Source organism: Vanessa cardui, chromosome 12 (assembly GCF_905220365.1).
Source record: "Vanessa cardui chromosome 12, ilVanCard2.1, whole genome shotgun sequence".
NCBI classification, from domain to species: Eukaryota; Metazoa; Arthropoda; class Insecta; order Lepidoptera; family Nymphalidae; genus Vanessa; species Vanessa cardui.
In genome coordinates, this window is record NC_061134.1 from 5,132,686 (window position 1) to 5,147,621 (window position 14,936).

The window sequence follows — 14,936 nt, forward strand, 5'->3', positions numbered from 1 at the left end:
ACCTACCGATTAGATGTAAGTTTACACAAACATTACTTACGAAATTTTTATTTCTGTGCATTTCTTGTTGTGTTGGCTCAATTTGCTTCTAGTTTAAATAAAACATAGTATTAACAGAATTAATTGCATATTTATAAAGGCGAGACGAAAATTGTAAATATATTTTAGGTATAAAAAGGTATTATTATGTTTAGATTGTAATAGTAATTTATTTTATAAATAAAAAATTGAAGTATTAATTTAGATATTTTTTTTCTTCTAACCTAAGTATAATTCATGACTATAAATATTATAAAAATTAATATGTTGTATTAACATTCCACCAACCCGCATTGGAACAGCGTGGTTGGTGGAATATGTTCCAAACCTTCTCCTCGAAGGGAGAGGAGGCCTTTAGCCCAGCAGTGGGAATTCACAGGCTGTTGTTGTTGTTTGTTGTTGTATTAACACATTATATTAACGCTTTTACAGGGAGGACTGGATATGATAGACAACCGATTGGAACGAAATTATTTAACTTAATGTATTAAATATCAGATAGAATTGATTAAATTTAGATAGAATTAATAATATACTAGCGACCCAGCCCATCTTCGCACGGTTGCAATGTTAATACTAAATATACGACAGAATTTGATTATTTACGACATCTCAATAAACTTCTAAAATAGACCGCATTTTTTTAACATATTGGTATTATATACAAAATATAAAACCTTCCTCTCGAATGTATAAAAAAGCATAAAAATCCGTTGCGAAATTTAAAAGACCTAAGCATGCATAGGGACAGACAATGGTAAGCGACTTTGTTTTATAGATGGTATGTAAAGATGAATAAATATCAAAGATAACAAGTAATAAAATTAAATCATATATATTGCAAAGATAGAGAAAGTGGTTAAAATGTCGTCCATACTTTATTAGTAAAAGGAGACGTAATGACAGTAAAAAACTTTATTATCACCCTTTAATATTTTTATTATATTTTAATCTTTTTTTTTAAATTCAGACATGTATAAAAGGAACACTTTATAAGTTTGCTTATATTATACAATGCTATTCAAAAGAATAAAAAATATTTTTGTTATGAAGCAAGTGCATTCAAATCGATTTGATCTTTACAAAGCTGAAAAGCGGCAATAAGAGCGGCTAGTTCGATACGTTCACTGCAACCGCTCGCAAGTCGGGCCTCAGAGTCCGCCATTTTGATTAATAACGAAATAAGCACTTCTGGCGGAAATTTCACTAGAAAGAAATATATTTGCTATTAATCAGTATCTATATTAATTTGATACTATTCAGGAATAAAATATTGCATTACCTCTTTGTATTATTGTATGAATCTCAGTCAAAATATCACCTAGTGCCAAGCCTTTGGCAATCTTGAGATCATTTATTTCTGGATATAATATTAAGAATAATTATTGCCAACAGTTTTATAGTTTGCACCACAAGAAAAAAAATAGGAAGAAACATGATTAATGTTCATAAAGTAGCTGTAAACCTACAAATATTTTTTTGTTATACTCTTTATTATTAAAATCATATTTTTGTGTTGTTGTATCATGCACAACAAACAAAAAGATTTTTTACAGTAAAGTTTACAGTTAATGCTATTAGGGAGTCATTAAAAAGGAGTTTAATATTTATATTATTCAATAATAGTTCTAAGTAAACCGTAAGAAAAATGAGATAGTAATTTAACAACCACACTTTCATTTTATATCTACATTAGAAGGTTGTAAATAATAAAGTTAAATTAAAAAAAAATCTTATTCCGCCATCTTGTCAGTGGCAGCCATTTTCTATAGACCAACAATAGTTAATAACAAAAAGGCATTACTGCTCATACTTTGACTTAAAACTTAAAATCATAGTTACACAAAAAGGATACGTTTAAAACAAGCTGCGAAATCGTTTTCATTGAGGAGACAGTTCATAATGTAGTTGATGTCTGCCCTGAGCGGATGGCCGACGCACGTGTAGACGTTGTCCTCGCTCACGTGCCGGTAGGCGAGCCACGTGCTCTGCAGTGTGTTCAACACCTTACGCATGTCGCCCCCCGACAGCGTCAGCAGCGCCGCTATGCCGTCCTCCGTTATGTCCACACTTGGAACAATTATGTCAATTTGCAATATTCACAAGTTTTTTTTTTTGGGGCCACCTGATGGTAAGTGGTCACCATGACGCTGTAAGAAATATTAACTATTCCTTACACCGTCAATGTGCTACCAACCTTGGGAACTAAGATGTTATGTCCCTTGTGCCTGTAATTACACTGGCTCACTCACCCTTCAGACCGGAACACAACAATACTGAGTACTGTTATTTGGCGTTAGAATAACTGATGAGTGGGTGGTATCTAGCCAGACGGGCTTGCACAAAGCCCTACCACCAAGTGAGTGTACAAGTTTAGTGTAAGTGTGTTATACACATGGAATACAATACGATAGTCTCAATTTATATAACTTACTTTTCTTTGAGTACAATTTCCTTAAGCCGCGGCATGATCTGGTTCTGCTGCAGCGGTGCAAATCGAAAGCGAGTACATCGCGACTGCAGTGCCGGAATAATCTTGCCTAGGTAGTTGCAAATTATGCAGAATCTCACGTTTTCAGTATACTTTTCTATAACTGAAAATAATAGTCAATTAGTACAAGCGTGTTTAAATTAAACGACCGAGTAGAAAAAATGTACATGTAAATGTATATGTGTGTGCATGCTATATTTTGATATAGTATTTGAAAATCGTCTAAAGATAGTAATGTCAATTAACATTAACTACAAATAAATTAATTAGCAACAATATCCCGAATGGACCTTCCATCGGAATAGAGTAACTTTGGTTGTTATGATCCAAGGCTTTAACCATAAAATGAGATGATTCTCATGATTTTTTTACCTTTAGCCCACATCCATATTTTACTTAAAATAAGTAATAAATTATCGTAAGAGCAATTTAAACGGCTAAGCTTTATTTAAAAACCTAAATACCTAGTTATATATTTACATTCCAATTTTGTAATAGGATGAATTTTGCAAATCCTCTTTTAGTTTAATTTTATGAGGAATTCTTGTTGACAATACATTTTCATCAATCATCCTTTATCTACCACGATTTAGTTTGTGCGTTGTATGTCAATTAGTCGTTTAAAAGGCGGATAAATTTTACAGATGAATAAAAATAAATATAAAGCATATAACGTAGGAGGACGAAGAAAACATAATTTATTATTTTAAGAATGTTTATTATTGAATACGGCAAACAGATGATGAAGCCTTCCTCTGAACTTTCCTTAGCACCTTCCTACTCATTATGAGCGAGTTTTCAGAGTCTTGCATTAGCGGAGGTGTGCTTATTTGGTCGGAAACCAGATTATCTTGATTTTTTTTGTAAGCAGCACCTTCTAGTGGGGCCTTTTTCCCCAAAACCCTCGCAATTAAATTTGTGAAGGCGGTGTTAACCTAAAAATCAAAAAAATATCATAATTTTCAACTGCAACATTATTCAATATCAAAATAATTGTTTATTTTATAATGAAATTCCGTACCATTTCCCCTGTTCTCGCAGATCCCTTAAAGTTTTCTAATAAATGTTCCGACGCAAACTTTTGCACGCAAGACAATCTAACGGCTCTTTGGTGTTCCAAGTCGGACTTGTTGCCGAACAGAGCCATCAAAGGTTTTTTCGCTTCAACGTCGAAAATATCTTTAACTGCCTTTATCCAGTCGGTCAACTTTTCAAAACTTTGCAAATTTGTCAAGTCGTACACAAATATTACAATCTAAAATATATATAAAATCGTACATTATCTCTCATAATTTAAATACTTATAGGTTAATATACCTAGAGGTTGAAGTCTTCCGACTACACCGTCTCATGCCATGATCGATAGGTATGGTATGTGTCAAACAAAATAATATTCTTCGTATTGAGAATCCTTTGTACGACATTATCCCCAACAAATTCCCCAAAAAAAAAAAAAGAAAAAACCGCCCTTGCCGGCCCTTAATAAATTATTACTTTTTTCATTTATATTTCTTGTTCGTTTTATTTGGTCTTATTCGGAAAAATCACCGGCAAGTGCCACGAATGGTTGAGTGAGAAAATGCCTAAAAAAATCACGCTATCAGCAAATCACCCTAGAGCAAAGATGGGATAGAATGCTGAAAATTTATTAGCGAGCGACCAGACTGGAGTAAAATTGAATATCATAAACGAGTACGTTAGTATCGCTATGAAAACTAGACAGACCCGCATATATCCGCGATTATTCATCGCAGTTTAAACGCAACCATAGGTTGGACAGGTCCTTAATTCTGCCAATACGACGAGAACAAATATATTATGTGAAGTAAACAAACAACTCAAACATTTGTACCAAGGATGATTCTAATTTGTAACCCAGAGTAAGATAGAAAAGAGACTTGCGCCGAAAACGATATCAAAGTAAAAGGTCTTTCAGCAGCAATGCAGTCTCCTTATGGTCCAAAGCGACGGCGTAAAGAGATGCCATACCTGACACGTTCATAGCACGGGCATGGTATAAGACGGCGTACATGACTAGCTTATTAAAATTCATTCATGACAATTTTTTCGAAAGTTAATTTATTAAATAGTTCAACTACCCATCATAATCGCTCGTAACTCATGATAAAAAAATGAAGCAGTCATTACGATAGCAACACACAGATAACGTATAAAATAAAGTTCCCTAACATCCGAATCGTACAAGTAGTTCCTCAGCATGTCACTGTGCAGCGCGGCGCCCGCCACGTCGCACAGCCGCAGCGCCGCGCCCCCCCACTGCGCCGCGCTCACCTCCGCGCCCTGCGTGCCGCCCGCCGCCGCGCCCACCACCCCGCCGTCGCCGCGGTACCGGCTGCATAAGCAGCTCTACAACAATATCATACCTCCAACGTCTAGTAGATCAATTAGGTGAATCATGTATATATGTATCATCATGAATATCATACGGAGAGTTTATGTACAAATAAGACTATAAAATAAATATTCAAAATAAATGACTCTCAAACTATTGATAAACTGTAACATTTTATATATTACAAACAATATTAAATTTAATTAATAATATATAATAATAAAAGACTAACCTTTCCAGATGCAGGTTCACCAACGAGAGTAATTTTTACAAATTTTCTTATGCTTTCGTCTTCTTCTTCAGTATCAGACATTTGTCACATAAAATAATTTGATTTTAAGTGGAAATAAAGAATCCAAAAAATAATTAATAATAATATTATTACAACTTAAAATTAACAAAATGATTTAAATCATAAAAGCTTCTAAACATTTGAAAATCCTTTTTTTCATTTGTTTGTGAACTTTGGTTGCCATGGTGTTAAGTATTAAAAAAATGATTATTTAATTATCTTGGTAGCAACATTGTCCTAATTTTGCATATCTATGGAACTTCCTATTACTTATTATTAACTGAATGTGAAACAAAATAGACTAATCAAATCAAAAGTGTTCTTAAAACACTTTTGTATGATCCTACTACAGTATTAAATTAAAGGCTACCTTACTCACTAATAATCATACCAGTAACAATTGTGAGTATAAGAATTAAAACACATTGTTCCTTTTAGGTTGCATATCTAGGAATTTGCTAATAAAGGTATATTATAAGATTGGTTTAACATTCTATAATATGCTACAGCAGAAGTAATTAAAAAGTAATTGCAGTAAGTCTGTACACTCTGCAGATAAAGTCAATCTATGAACTCATAAGAACTAAGGTTATTTGACACTATTCAGAACCAAATAGACTGACACTATTCAGTTAAAAACATACAAATCACAATATGTAACTCCTCTTTTAGAATGTATCTCTACATATATACTCTTTGCCTAAAGCTTTAGCTCAGCAAGCTGGTCAAAAATTAAGGTCATAAATAAGATATAATAAATTACTTATCTATGCTATCATAAATAATATTGTTTTAGATAAATTATTAGTATTTTTTTTTATATTAAAATACCAAATAAATTATAAATAACTTTAAAACTTACTCCGGCGTAAAGCATTTTGAGCATCATTTGTCATAGCATCCGCTTCATCAAGTATGATAAGTTTTGGCCCTGCTTTAAAAATAGTTCTCGTAGAAGCAAAACTGAGTATTTGTCCTCGGACTATTCCTATTCCTCTATCATCAGAAGCATTTAGTTCTAATACCTAGATAATAGATAATATTATTTTAAAATGTATTAGAAAATCTATAATATTGTCTATAGTAATGTATGCACACAATTAAATCAATATAAATTTTACTATACTTACCATTGAATTAAATTGTTGTGGTGTATACATTTGTTTGGCACATGCTAAAATAGTAGATGTTTTTCCAGTTCCTGGTGGTCCATAAAATAGTAAATGTGGAAGTTGATTTTCTTTCATAAACTGATTTACTACAAAGAAAACCTTGTTTTAGTTCTATGCTTTAAACTGTCACAAAACAAATTATAAATGATATGTGTGTTTTTATAGATAAATAGAAATACACATCAGGAAAATAAGCATAACAATAATAGGAATAATTTAGACGGTTATGGTACTTACTTGTTTTAATAATATCATCGTGTGAAACGAGATCATCTAATTTAGAAGGTCGATATTTCTCTACCCTGTATTTTATAATAAGAATTAACATTATTTAAGAACTTAAATGCATATCATTTGAAATCGAAATATCGTTCTTACCATGGCAAATTTTTACCACCATCAACCGTCATTTTCGTTTAGAAGATACAAAGAGAAATTTATAATGTTCAACTATAAAATAAAAAATCTAGTATATTTCAAATTTTTATATCTTTATTTCTTTAACAAATAAGATATTAATATTGTATTGAATATTAACCCGCGAAAACTACAAATAACTCAAATCAAATGTAATAACACTGACACCTGACAATGACAGTAACAGTGATAATAACTGACAAAGTGACAGATATATTTATATTTTTAAATAATTATTCGTTCCTCGAATGACGGCCGAATATTTTACTTGTATTTTGAAAAAAAAAATGCTTTAAAATAAGGACAATTTATTGATTAATTTGCTAAAAATTTATTAAAGGTTTAATTATTTTAAGAATCAGTCACCACAAAAAAATACAAATTACAAACTATTATAATATTCGTCTCGCCTCAACTCACAAGAAGCTTAAAACCTGATTGATATATTTAAAACATTGAAAAATCAAAACTTTCACACTGTAAGGCTTAGGCTGTATGAGAGTTAAAAAATTTAAAAATGAGCTAAGTACTTAATATTTAATTATCATAAGTGACGATCTTAAAAAATCTTTTCTTAGTTCTTGTCTATTTTCAAATATGGAATTTCTGAATAAAAGTTTAATCGTTTCATCATGTACTGTACTGTACTGTCGGGCAGTAATTTGTTTGTCAGTGACTTATTTGATTATTTTACTTAATATAATGAGCGTTAAGCTTTTACGTTTGCCTTGCAATTATCTTTTTTTACTATAAATTTGCCAGGTACTAATTTATTTCCTATCATCCAGGGAAATAAATTCATGACTAGTCTGAATTCAGTGTCATATTGACCATTTTAACTCCTCCTCCTATTTGACCTTTAAGCAAAGACTAACTTACATTAGACTTTAACATTACAATCTAACCCCAAAATCTTCAATACTTTATTAGTTATTAAATAAATATATAACAACCAGGTACTGTACGATAAAAAAAACATGAATTATAGTTTTGTAATTTTTGTTTTCTTTAATTAATAAGAAAATAATATACAGATTTACTTTCACAACTCCTTTCCCAATATAAAAAGTCATGAAACTGAAATAGGATCATATTCCATCTTCACTTAAATATATCTAAATTATAGTATAAAATTATCAGGAAAAACTCTTTCTGCTTTCGGACTGTTACAATATTGGTCTTAAATTTGGAGTCCAATGTGTTCCTCCATGTGTACCTTAGAAAGTGGACAATTTGGTAGACCTTCAAAGATGGCACTAGCGGACTCCCATGGCCACATAACCCGATCGGAATACGCGCTTATCATATCGAGTTGCGCTTTATCTGGAATGTAATATTCACTGCGAGGTTTTCTGTCTGGACCGACGCAGTAATAGTATTTGCACCCACTTTTCTTTGAAATTCGAGCAATCCACGGTTCTGAAAAATAATGTATATATATATGTGCATGTGAAGAAATCTATTTTTAAGAATTCGTACGTATTTTAACAATAATCGAATAATTTATCACAACTGTTTCAATGATTAAATCGATATTATGATTATAATTATGACACTCACCTTTTATTTCTTTTATGAATAGGAGAGACCCGATTTCATAGAACATGTCATTCTTTTGTCCTCGTTTTGGTATGTCTACTGTCAATGCCTTTTTAGTTCTCTTCATAGCTCGATACTCTAAATTGGCTATTGCAGATGAAAAAGATTCCATATTGAAAAATCTTTTACACCTGATTGGAAGCGCCTGAGCATCATCCGGTTTCTCCAAAGCATTACAGAACAAATTACATTGATTGACACTGAAAAAGAATAAATTAACATTTTTTTATTTTATAGGCAGTTGTTTAAATAGTAAAATAGCAACCTAAGAACAGAAAAATTAAACATATATGGACATGTAGAAATATTAAAATTACTAGACTAGAAAAATAACGTATATTATTATTATTTTTAAATATTTAAACAGTTTGGTTTTGTTCCATAAAATAATATAATCTAACAAACCGTTCAGTGAGTGGCAACGCTGAAATGTCTATACCACCGAGCACCATCGCATCAATAACGTGAAGTGCTTTACTGCGCATCTGTTTACCTCCCTGACCACGGTATTCTCTTGCAATCTAAGAAAAAAATAATTAATAAATTACTGTGAAGTTTCGATTAAAACAAAAAATTATGAAAACACAATTTAAAATTTCGAATCAGAATTTTGCCTACCCTTGCTCGAGTACGGATAAACGAAGTTAAACTCGTTATTACCTCATTCTCATAACCCGATGATACGGCAATCCGATACGCCCGAAGAGAACACAGCGATATGACATGGTACTGGGCAAGGAAGTGCAAAACTAAGAATGCTAACTTCTCGACTGACCCGTTAGTAAAATTTTTTAAAAGAATAAATTTGTATTGGACAGACCAGGAATTTGAAACCAGGACATAGCTTTCAAGCATTCTCGGGCTTTATGAGCTAGCCACATAGCCAACGGGACAGTCAACAAAATCTTATTAAACGTAACAAACATATTACCACCAAATATACATCAGTTATAAGATTTTTTAAATGTAAATGTTTAATTAATTTTTAAAAAGAATTTTGAAAAGGTACCTCTCCGTAGAGTAGAGTATTTGCTGGTAAAGTTATATGCAGATCAGCAATGATTCTCCAATTCGATCCCTCCAGCTGATATACTTGTTTACCTCCACAGGCTAAAAACGAAATTAACTTTAAAATTTATTTAAAAGAGTATTCCAAGTATGCGTTTACTTGGTCTTTATAAGTCTTTGAAATCATATAAAAATCAGGACACTATTTACCTATGAATATTCGTAGATCTGAGTTATTTTTACCACTACTCAAGAAAGTGAAATGCCAGTCATACACATTAGCAAACATTGTTCGTAAGTCGGATGCTTGCTCTAGATATCTCGGTGGTCTATTGAGATAAGTATTTTTAAAAGAATAAGAACTATGAATACCGTTCGTAATCTTTGATATGTTCAAGACATTTGTTAAAGTGTCTTCAGGGCCACGGCGCTCTGGTTTCGTACGCACTTTATCAGGTAACTGAAAAGAATGATCAGTTATCCGGTCATATTTATTTTAATGAAAAATAAATATTTCGATTTTCAAAAAATAAGAAATTATTATATTTTTATTGTGATAAGTGGTATTTTGCATATACATTTTTATGTAGATTGTCATATTACATAATAAGCATAATTAATGGCTCTTACTTCCCATAGCTGCAAACATTTTTCTTTCATCTTAGCCTGACTTTCGTCTCTAAGAGTTTTGTCTTTACTAAATTCACCAATCTTTAACAAATTTTTAATTTGCCTCTCGCCAATTCTAAAAATATAATTTAGTTCAAATATTGTACTAAAATCACAATATTTTGTTATTTATGTGCTATAAATATGTGAAAAACTATGTGAAAAACAAATTAAATGACAACTTAAGAGAAATGTTTTTACAGAACTGTATAAGTCATCATCACAAACACCAAAATTGATTGGATAAAACTGATTTTAAATTCAATCCTAAAATATTTGACCCACTCATACTAACCAATAAATCAAATTATAGCTTAAAAAATGATTAAAATTTATACAAATAAGTCAATGTGAGTGGATGAGCACACAATATTTTATATTTCACATAAAGATTGATTATTGAAAATCAAAATACTTAACAGGTTTATTATTTACATACATACAATTGCTCTTGTATATATACTCATAGAACTCTCTGTCTTCTTGAATAACTGACAAGGGAACCAACTGCGTAACATCATCATCCCCTGTACGGCTATTCCATAATATTGAATTAACAGAAAATAAATGTTTCTCAGCTGATTCGGTACCCACTTTTTTCCACATACATATAAGATATCTCTCAGAGTTTGCTGGTCGTGAAGTTACTGGTTTAAGTATACAAACTGAAAATGAAATACACACATTCAACTGATTGTATTCTGATTGAATTCTTAATATATTCTGATTTAGTGGAACATAAAACAATTTACTATAAAACTATATTATGAATATAAATGGAAATTTATTATTTTTTTAATGTAAGTGATATAATAAGAATTTTTTGTGATCATTTTTTACCTTTTTCAAAACTTCTATACATTATATAAATTAGTCCAACACTGAAGTGTGTGAAAATGTCAAACAACTTGACAACAAAATGACCACCAGTTCTAACAAGCATCAAGGCAGCAAGACACTGACACAAATACAATTGCTTTGATAATATTTCTTGTATATTTTCTTGACCTTCTACTGAAAAACCCTAAAAATATTTATAATTTGATAAATGTTACATATCAATAACAATTAAGCGATTTATGTTACTTACCCCATCAGCCATAAGAAAGTGAACACCTATATCATCAGTTTGTTTTAAAACATAATCTTTTAAAGACGATAAATTAGCTGGATCAAAAATGTTGCCATCATTATTCACACCATAATATGTGTTAAAAGTTTCTGGAGTTCCAGCATAAAAATCTGATAATTTAAAATCTTTAGAACCCTTTAAGGTAAATCCAAAACCTGAAGGAACAAAAATATTGTTAACACAACAAAAAAAAAAGAAACATTTGTGATCAATATATGCTGCAGTATTAAAACCTTTTGCTCTCCATCCTTTTCTAAATAAAACATATTCTGAAAACCCTCCAGGACCAGCACATACATCTGCAAAGTATAGTAAATCTTTTTTGTCAACAGCTGGTTCCCCATTTTGTTTTTTTGGATTTGTAAACATGAAGTCCAGCACTGCATCCATATTAGCCATTTTAACTGCAGCTCGGTTTAAAAATATAACGGAACCTATTGTCTCATATGGATTGCTTCGTGATCTAGCAGTTCTCATATCCTCTCCATCTAAGTTGTCAAATATTGTCTGTAAAATTATTTTTTATGTATATTATATGTAACACATACTACCATTGCCATCCAAAATATGGGAAGACACAGAACAGCTATCTCCATCAGTTAATACACATTTAAAAAAAAAAAATTAATATGATGAACTTTTTCATTCAATAATGAAAGAAAAAGTTTTTACTTCAATATAGCTAAAATTTTTACTTTTTTCTAAATATATCTTCAATAACTGTTTCTAAACTATTAAACAACAGTAAATATTAATTTTACTGACAAAATGTAAATATAATATAATTACTATTACTTACTTTAGAGTTCAAAATTCCTTTTAATACTTGTGGATCAACAAAGTCAGTCTCATCCTCAATTGATAATTTTTTATGACCTTTTTTTAACCACTTCTCTAAATCATCACCATTAAGAGTCTCCTCTGATGAAACTGGCATCCACACCTACAAATTTCAAAGCTTATAAATACCATCACAATGAATATGAATATAATAATAATTGAAATTTCTATTCACCACATCTTCCTTGGCCTCCGGCAGCGCATCATCTGATGACCATTTAAAATCTTGAGGAACATCTCCAACAACTGATGGTTTTAAACCTAAGCCTCGTCTTCCTTTTTGTGTAGAAGCTTGCACAGGTTCAACTCTACCATGTTCAAATTTACCTAATCCTTTGCCAGGTTTGTGACCCATGTTACTCATCAACCTTTTGGATATCTCAGAATAGCCACTGGTATATGTGTTAATGTCTTTATTATTTTCAGATGTTTTATTGTAAAATGTGCTATCATTAGACATTTGGAAGCTTTGCCGACCTGATCCTTCTTCACTATCATTATCCTTAAATCCAGGTCGAAAGTCATCGTACTGTTCATTAGGTGATGAACAATTTTCACTTAAACTGCTTCTACTTAATCTAGTCGCTCGTCCAGGGCTATTTTCTGTATAGCTTAGTCTAGTTTTATTGGATCTCTGACTATCACTTGCATACCTTTCAGTAAATTGTGTCTCTGGCGTTTCTTCGTCAGATTCTTGATTAACTAAAAATAAAGCGATAATAATACAAATTAAAAATGTCAGTTTCATTTTAGGATACCACAAAGATAACTCTTACACTGATATTATAAATGTTGCACCCAACATAACTTTAACCTTGGCTAAATACTTTTAAAGAAAAACGTTAATAGTAAACGCACAATCGAACACATCGTATTTTATTATACAATTCGAACAACGTACTAGATCCGTGTGAGGTTGTTGAAGAAGCACCATACGTATCTGCGCGTGGACGTTTACAGGGCATGGAACTTTCGTCGCTGCTCGAGTCATCATCTGAGGGATCTATCAAATAAAAAATATTTATTACATATAAATTTAATATAATATTATTTACAGTAATGAATAATTGGACATTATTACCTGAAAGATTCATGACTGCTTGTTCTAGAAATCAATATTAAAAATCCTACACAGTCCTACACGATATAGTTTTAAAAACAATTTTTGTTTAAAACTATACTGCTTAGCCTATTTGTGTCATCTTAAAAATTTTTCTTTTGTGTTGCGAAAAGTGTAAGTACACACACAGTAAACAGTGTTATTTGATTTAAGTAAATTGTAAAATGTAAAATAAACTGATACCGATTAAAAAACTAGTTGTATATTGTTGTGAACGGGACATGGGAACAGATTATACAGATTACAGACCACTCACCACAGAGTACATAAATGCTATGTTAAATTTGTAAAACGGAACTTCTATACTGTAGAAAAAATACTATACTTTTTTTTATTTTTGGATCCCGTATCATTGCCAATAAATTTATGTTTTTGAGCAAGGTTACGAAATTAAAGGATGATCGATATAATTATGTGCTGAAATATATTATATTTTGGAACACACCTTAGGAGATATACTCTTTTTTTTATGGAATAGAGGGCAAACGAGCAGGAGCCTCACCTGATGGAAAGTGACTACCACCGCCCAATGCCCATGGACATCTGCAACACCAGGAGGCTTGCAGGTGCGTTGCCGGCCTTTGAGAAAGGAGTAGGCTCTTTTCTTGAGGCAGAAAATGTCTCAATCTCTCTCTCTCTCTCAATCAAAGCCATGTTTTGTACATTATTGTAATCCTTAAAAATACGTTACACAAAATTATTTTATGACAGCCAATGATGTTCTAGTAAACAGACATGTTATTAACGTGCAAAAAGTGAAGACTAGAAAACGTCCTAATTGTGACGTTTGGCTTTAGTCTGTGTCGCGCATAGAAACAAGTAATATGTTTCGCGCTCCTACTTAATAACAATAATAACTATCCAAAATGCCATCGTGTGTGTTTAGAAAGTGTACCAATTACGATACCAAAGTTAATAAAACACAAGGATCTCATACCACGCGTAATTAAGCAATATACTCTGATTTATTAATATATTTCATATAGTTTTCTAATTTTCTGATATTCGGAGGTTAGAAAAAAGAAAGAGATGGAAAATACACGTTTTTTGTAAGAACAACAAGGATGCGTGCATAGAACAAAAGTACAGATGCGAATATTAGGCAGTAAAGTAGTACCATCACTTTGTATCTCTCTTTACAAATTTATTTGTTATATTTAAATTGATTACTTTTAATTTAACTATGAATTTGTTATTTCGAGGTCTCTAAACCTCCTTCTTTTATAAAAAGTTGTTGTTAACGAGACAAAATCTATTACAGCCCTAGCACCTTTATTTATGTTTAACGAGGAGGAAATGCGTTAACGCATGCCACCCGGTCGGGGGACCGGGACGAGGGCCCCGTGCCAGGGCCTAATGCCCTGTCCCACTTAAACAATCCGCGGGCTTCCACCATGCCGCCGAGGGGTGAGGCAACGGGATCGCTCAGGGCATGCAACCGCGATTCCACCAGCGGCTGCCACCGTGAGGCGGCTGAATGACAAACGTAGAAAGCACGCCTAGTGCGCGCCTTCCTCCTCATCCTCCATGTGCTTATGTGACGACCTCCCCCAAGTTCGCACTGGAGGCTGAGCGTCAACGAAGCTGACCCAATAGCAAAAAAGATGGTTCGCTCAGCCGCTGACCGCTCAAGCACCTGGGCCTACCACAAATAGGCTATTTGACTGGTTTTTAAAATCCATTTTATATTATTTAGTAGAGGTTAAGGAAACCAGTAAAAGTTGATTTTTTTATTTCTAGTACGTATTTGCTGATAAATATGATATTAAAAATTCCATATTTAAATAACGCGCGAAAACGCTAC

General features: G+C 32.1%; 3 protein-coding genes across 3 annotated transcripts; all 3 read right to left on the reverse strand.

The window, feature by feature from the left end:
* Nucleotides 1–1,057: 1,057 nt before the first annotated feature.
* On the reverse strand, nt 1,058–6,935 carry LOC124533997 (replication factor C subunit 5). Its single transcript, XM_047109604.1, has 8 exons — nt 6,726–6,935; nt 6,585–6,649; nt 6,306–6,433; nt 6,038–6,200; nt 2,474–2,633; nt 1,895–2,109; nt 1,322–1,399; nt 1,058–1,245 (listed from the first exon to the last, which is right to left on the reverse strand). The coding sequence occupies exons 1-8, from the start codon at nt 6,755–6,757 to the stop codon at nt 1,085–1,087; spliced, it is 1,002 nt and encodes a 333-aa protein (XP_046965560.1). The 5' UTR covers nt 6,758–6,935; the 3' UTR covers nt 1,058–1,084.
* On the reverse strand, nt 3,001–5,979 carry LOC124533998 (ras-related protein Rab-28-like). The gene is made up of 4 exons (XM_047109605.1): nt 5,116–5,979; nt 4,721–4,897; nt 3,552–3,785; nt 3,001–3,465 (listed from the first exon to the last, which is right to left on the reverse strand). The coding sequence occupies exons 1-4, from the start codon at nt 5,194–5,196 to the stop codon at nt 3,250–3,252; spliced, it is 708 nt and encodes a 235-aa protein (XP_046965561.1). The 5' UTR covers nt 5,197–5,979; the 3' UTR covers nt 3,001–3,249.
* An 811-nt stretch (nt 6,936–7,746) lies between the features above and the next one.
* Nucleotides 7,747–13,368, reverse strand: LOC124534171 (cap-specific mRNA (nucleoside-2'-O-)-methyltransferase 1). The gene is made up of 14 exons (XM_047109882.1): nt 13,094–13,368; nt 12,914–13,015; nt 12,188–12,714; nt 11,972–12,115; nt 11,406–11,679; nt 11,131–11,327; nt 10,881–11,064; nt 10,480–10,705; nt 10,002–10,116; nt 9,582–9,831; nt 9,373–9,473; nt 8,769–8,884; nt 8,325–8,563; nt 7,747–8,183 (listed from the first exon to the last, which is right to left on the reverse strand). Exons 1-14 carry the CDS (start codon nt 13,104–13,106, stop codon nt 7,945–7,947), a joined length of 2,727 nt encoding a protein of 908 aa, XP_046965838.1. The 5' UTR covers nt 13,107–13,368; the 3' UTR covers nt 7,747–7,944.
* Between the last annotated feature and the right edge of the window lie 1,568 nt (nt 13,369–14,936).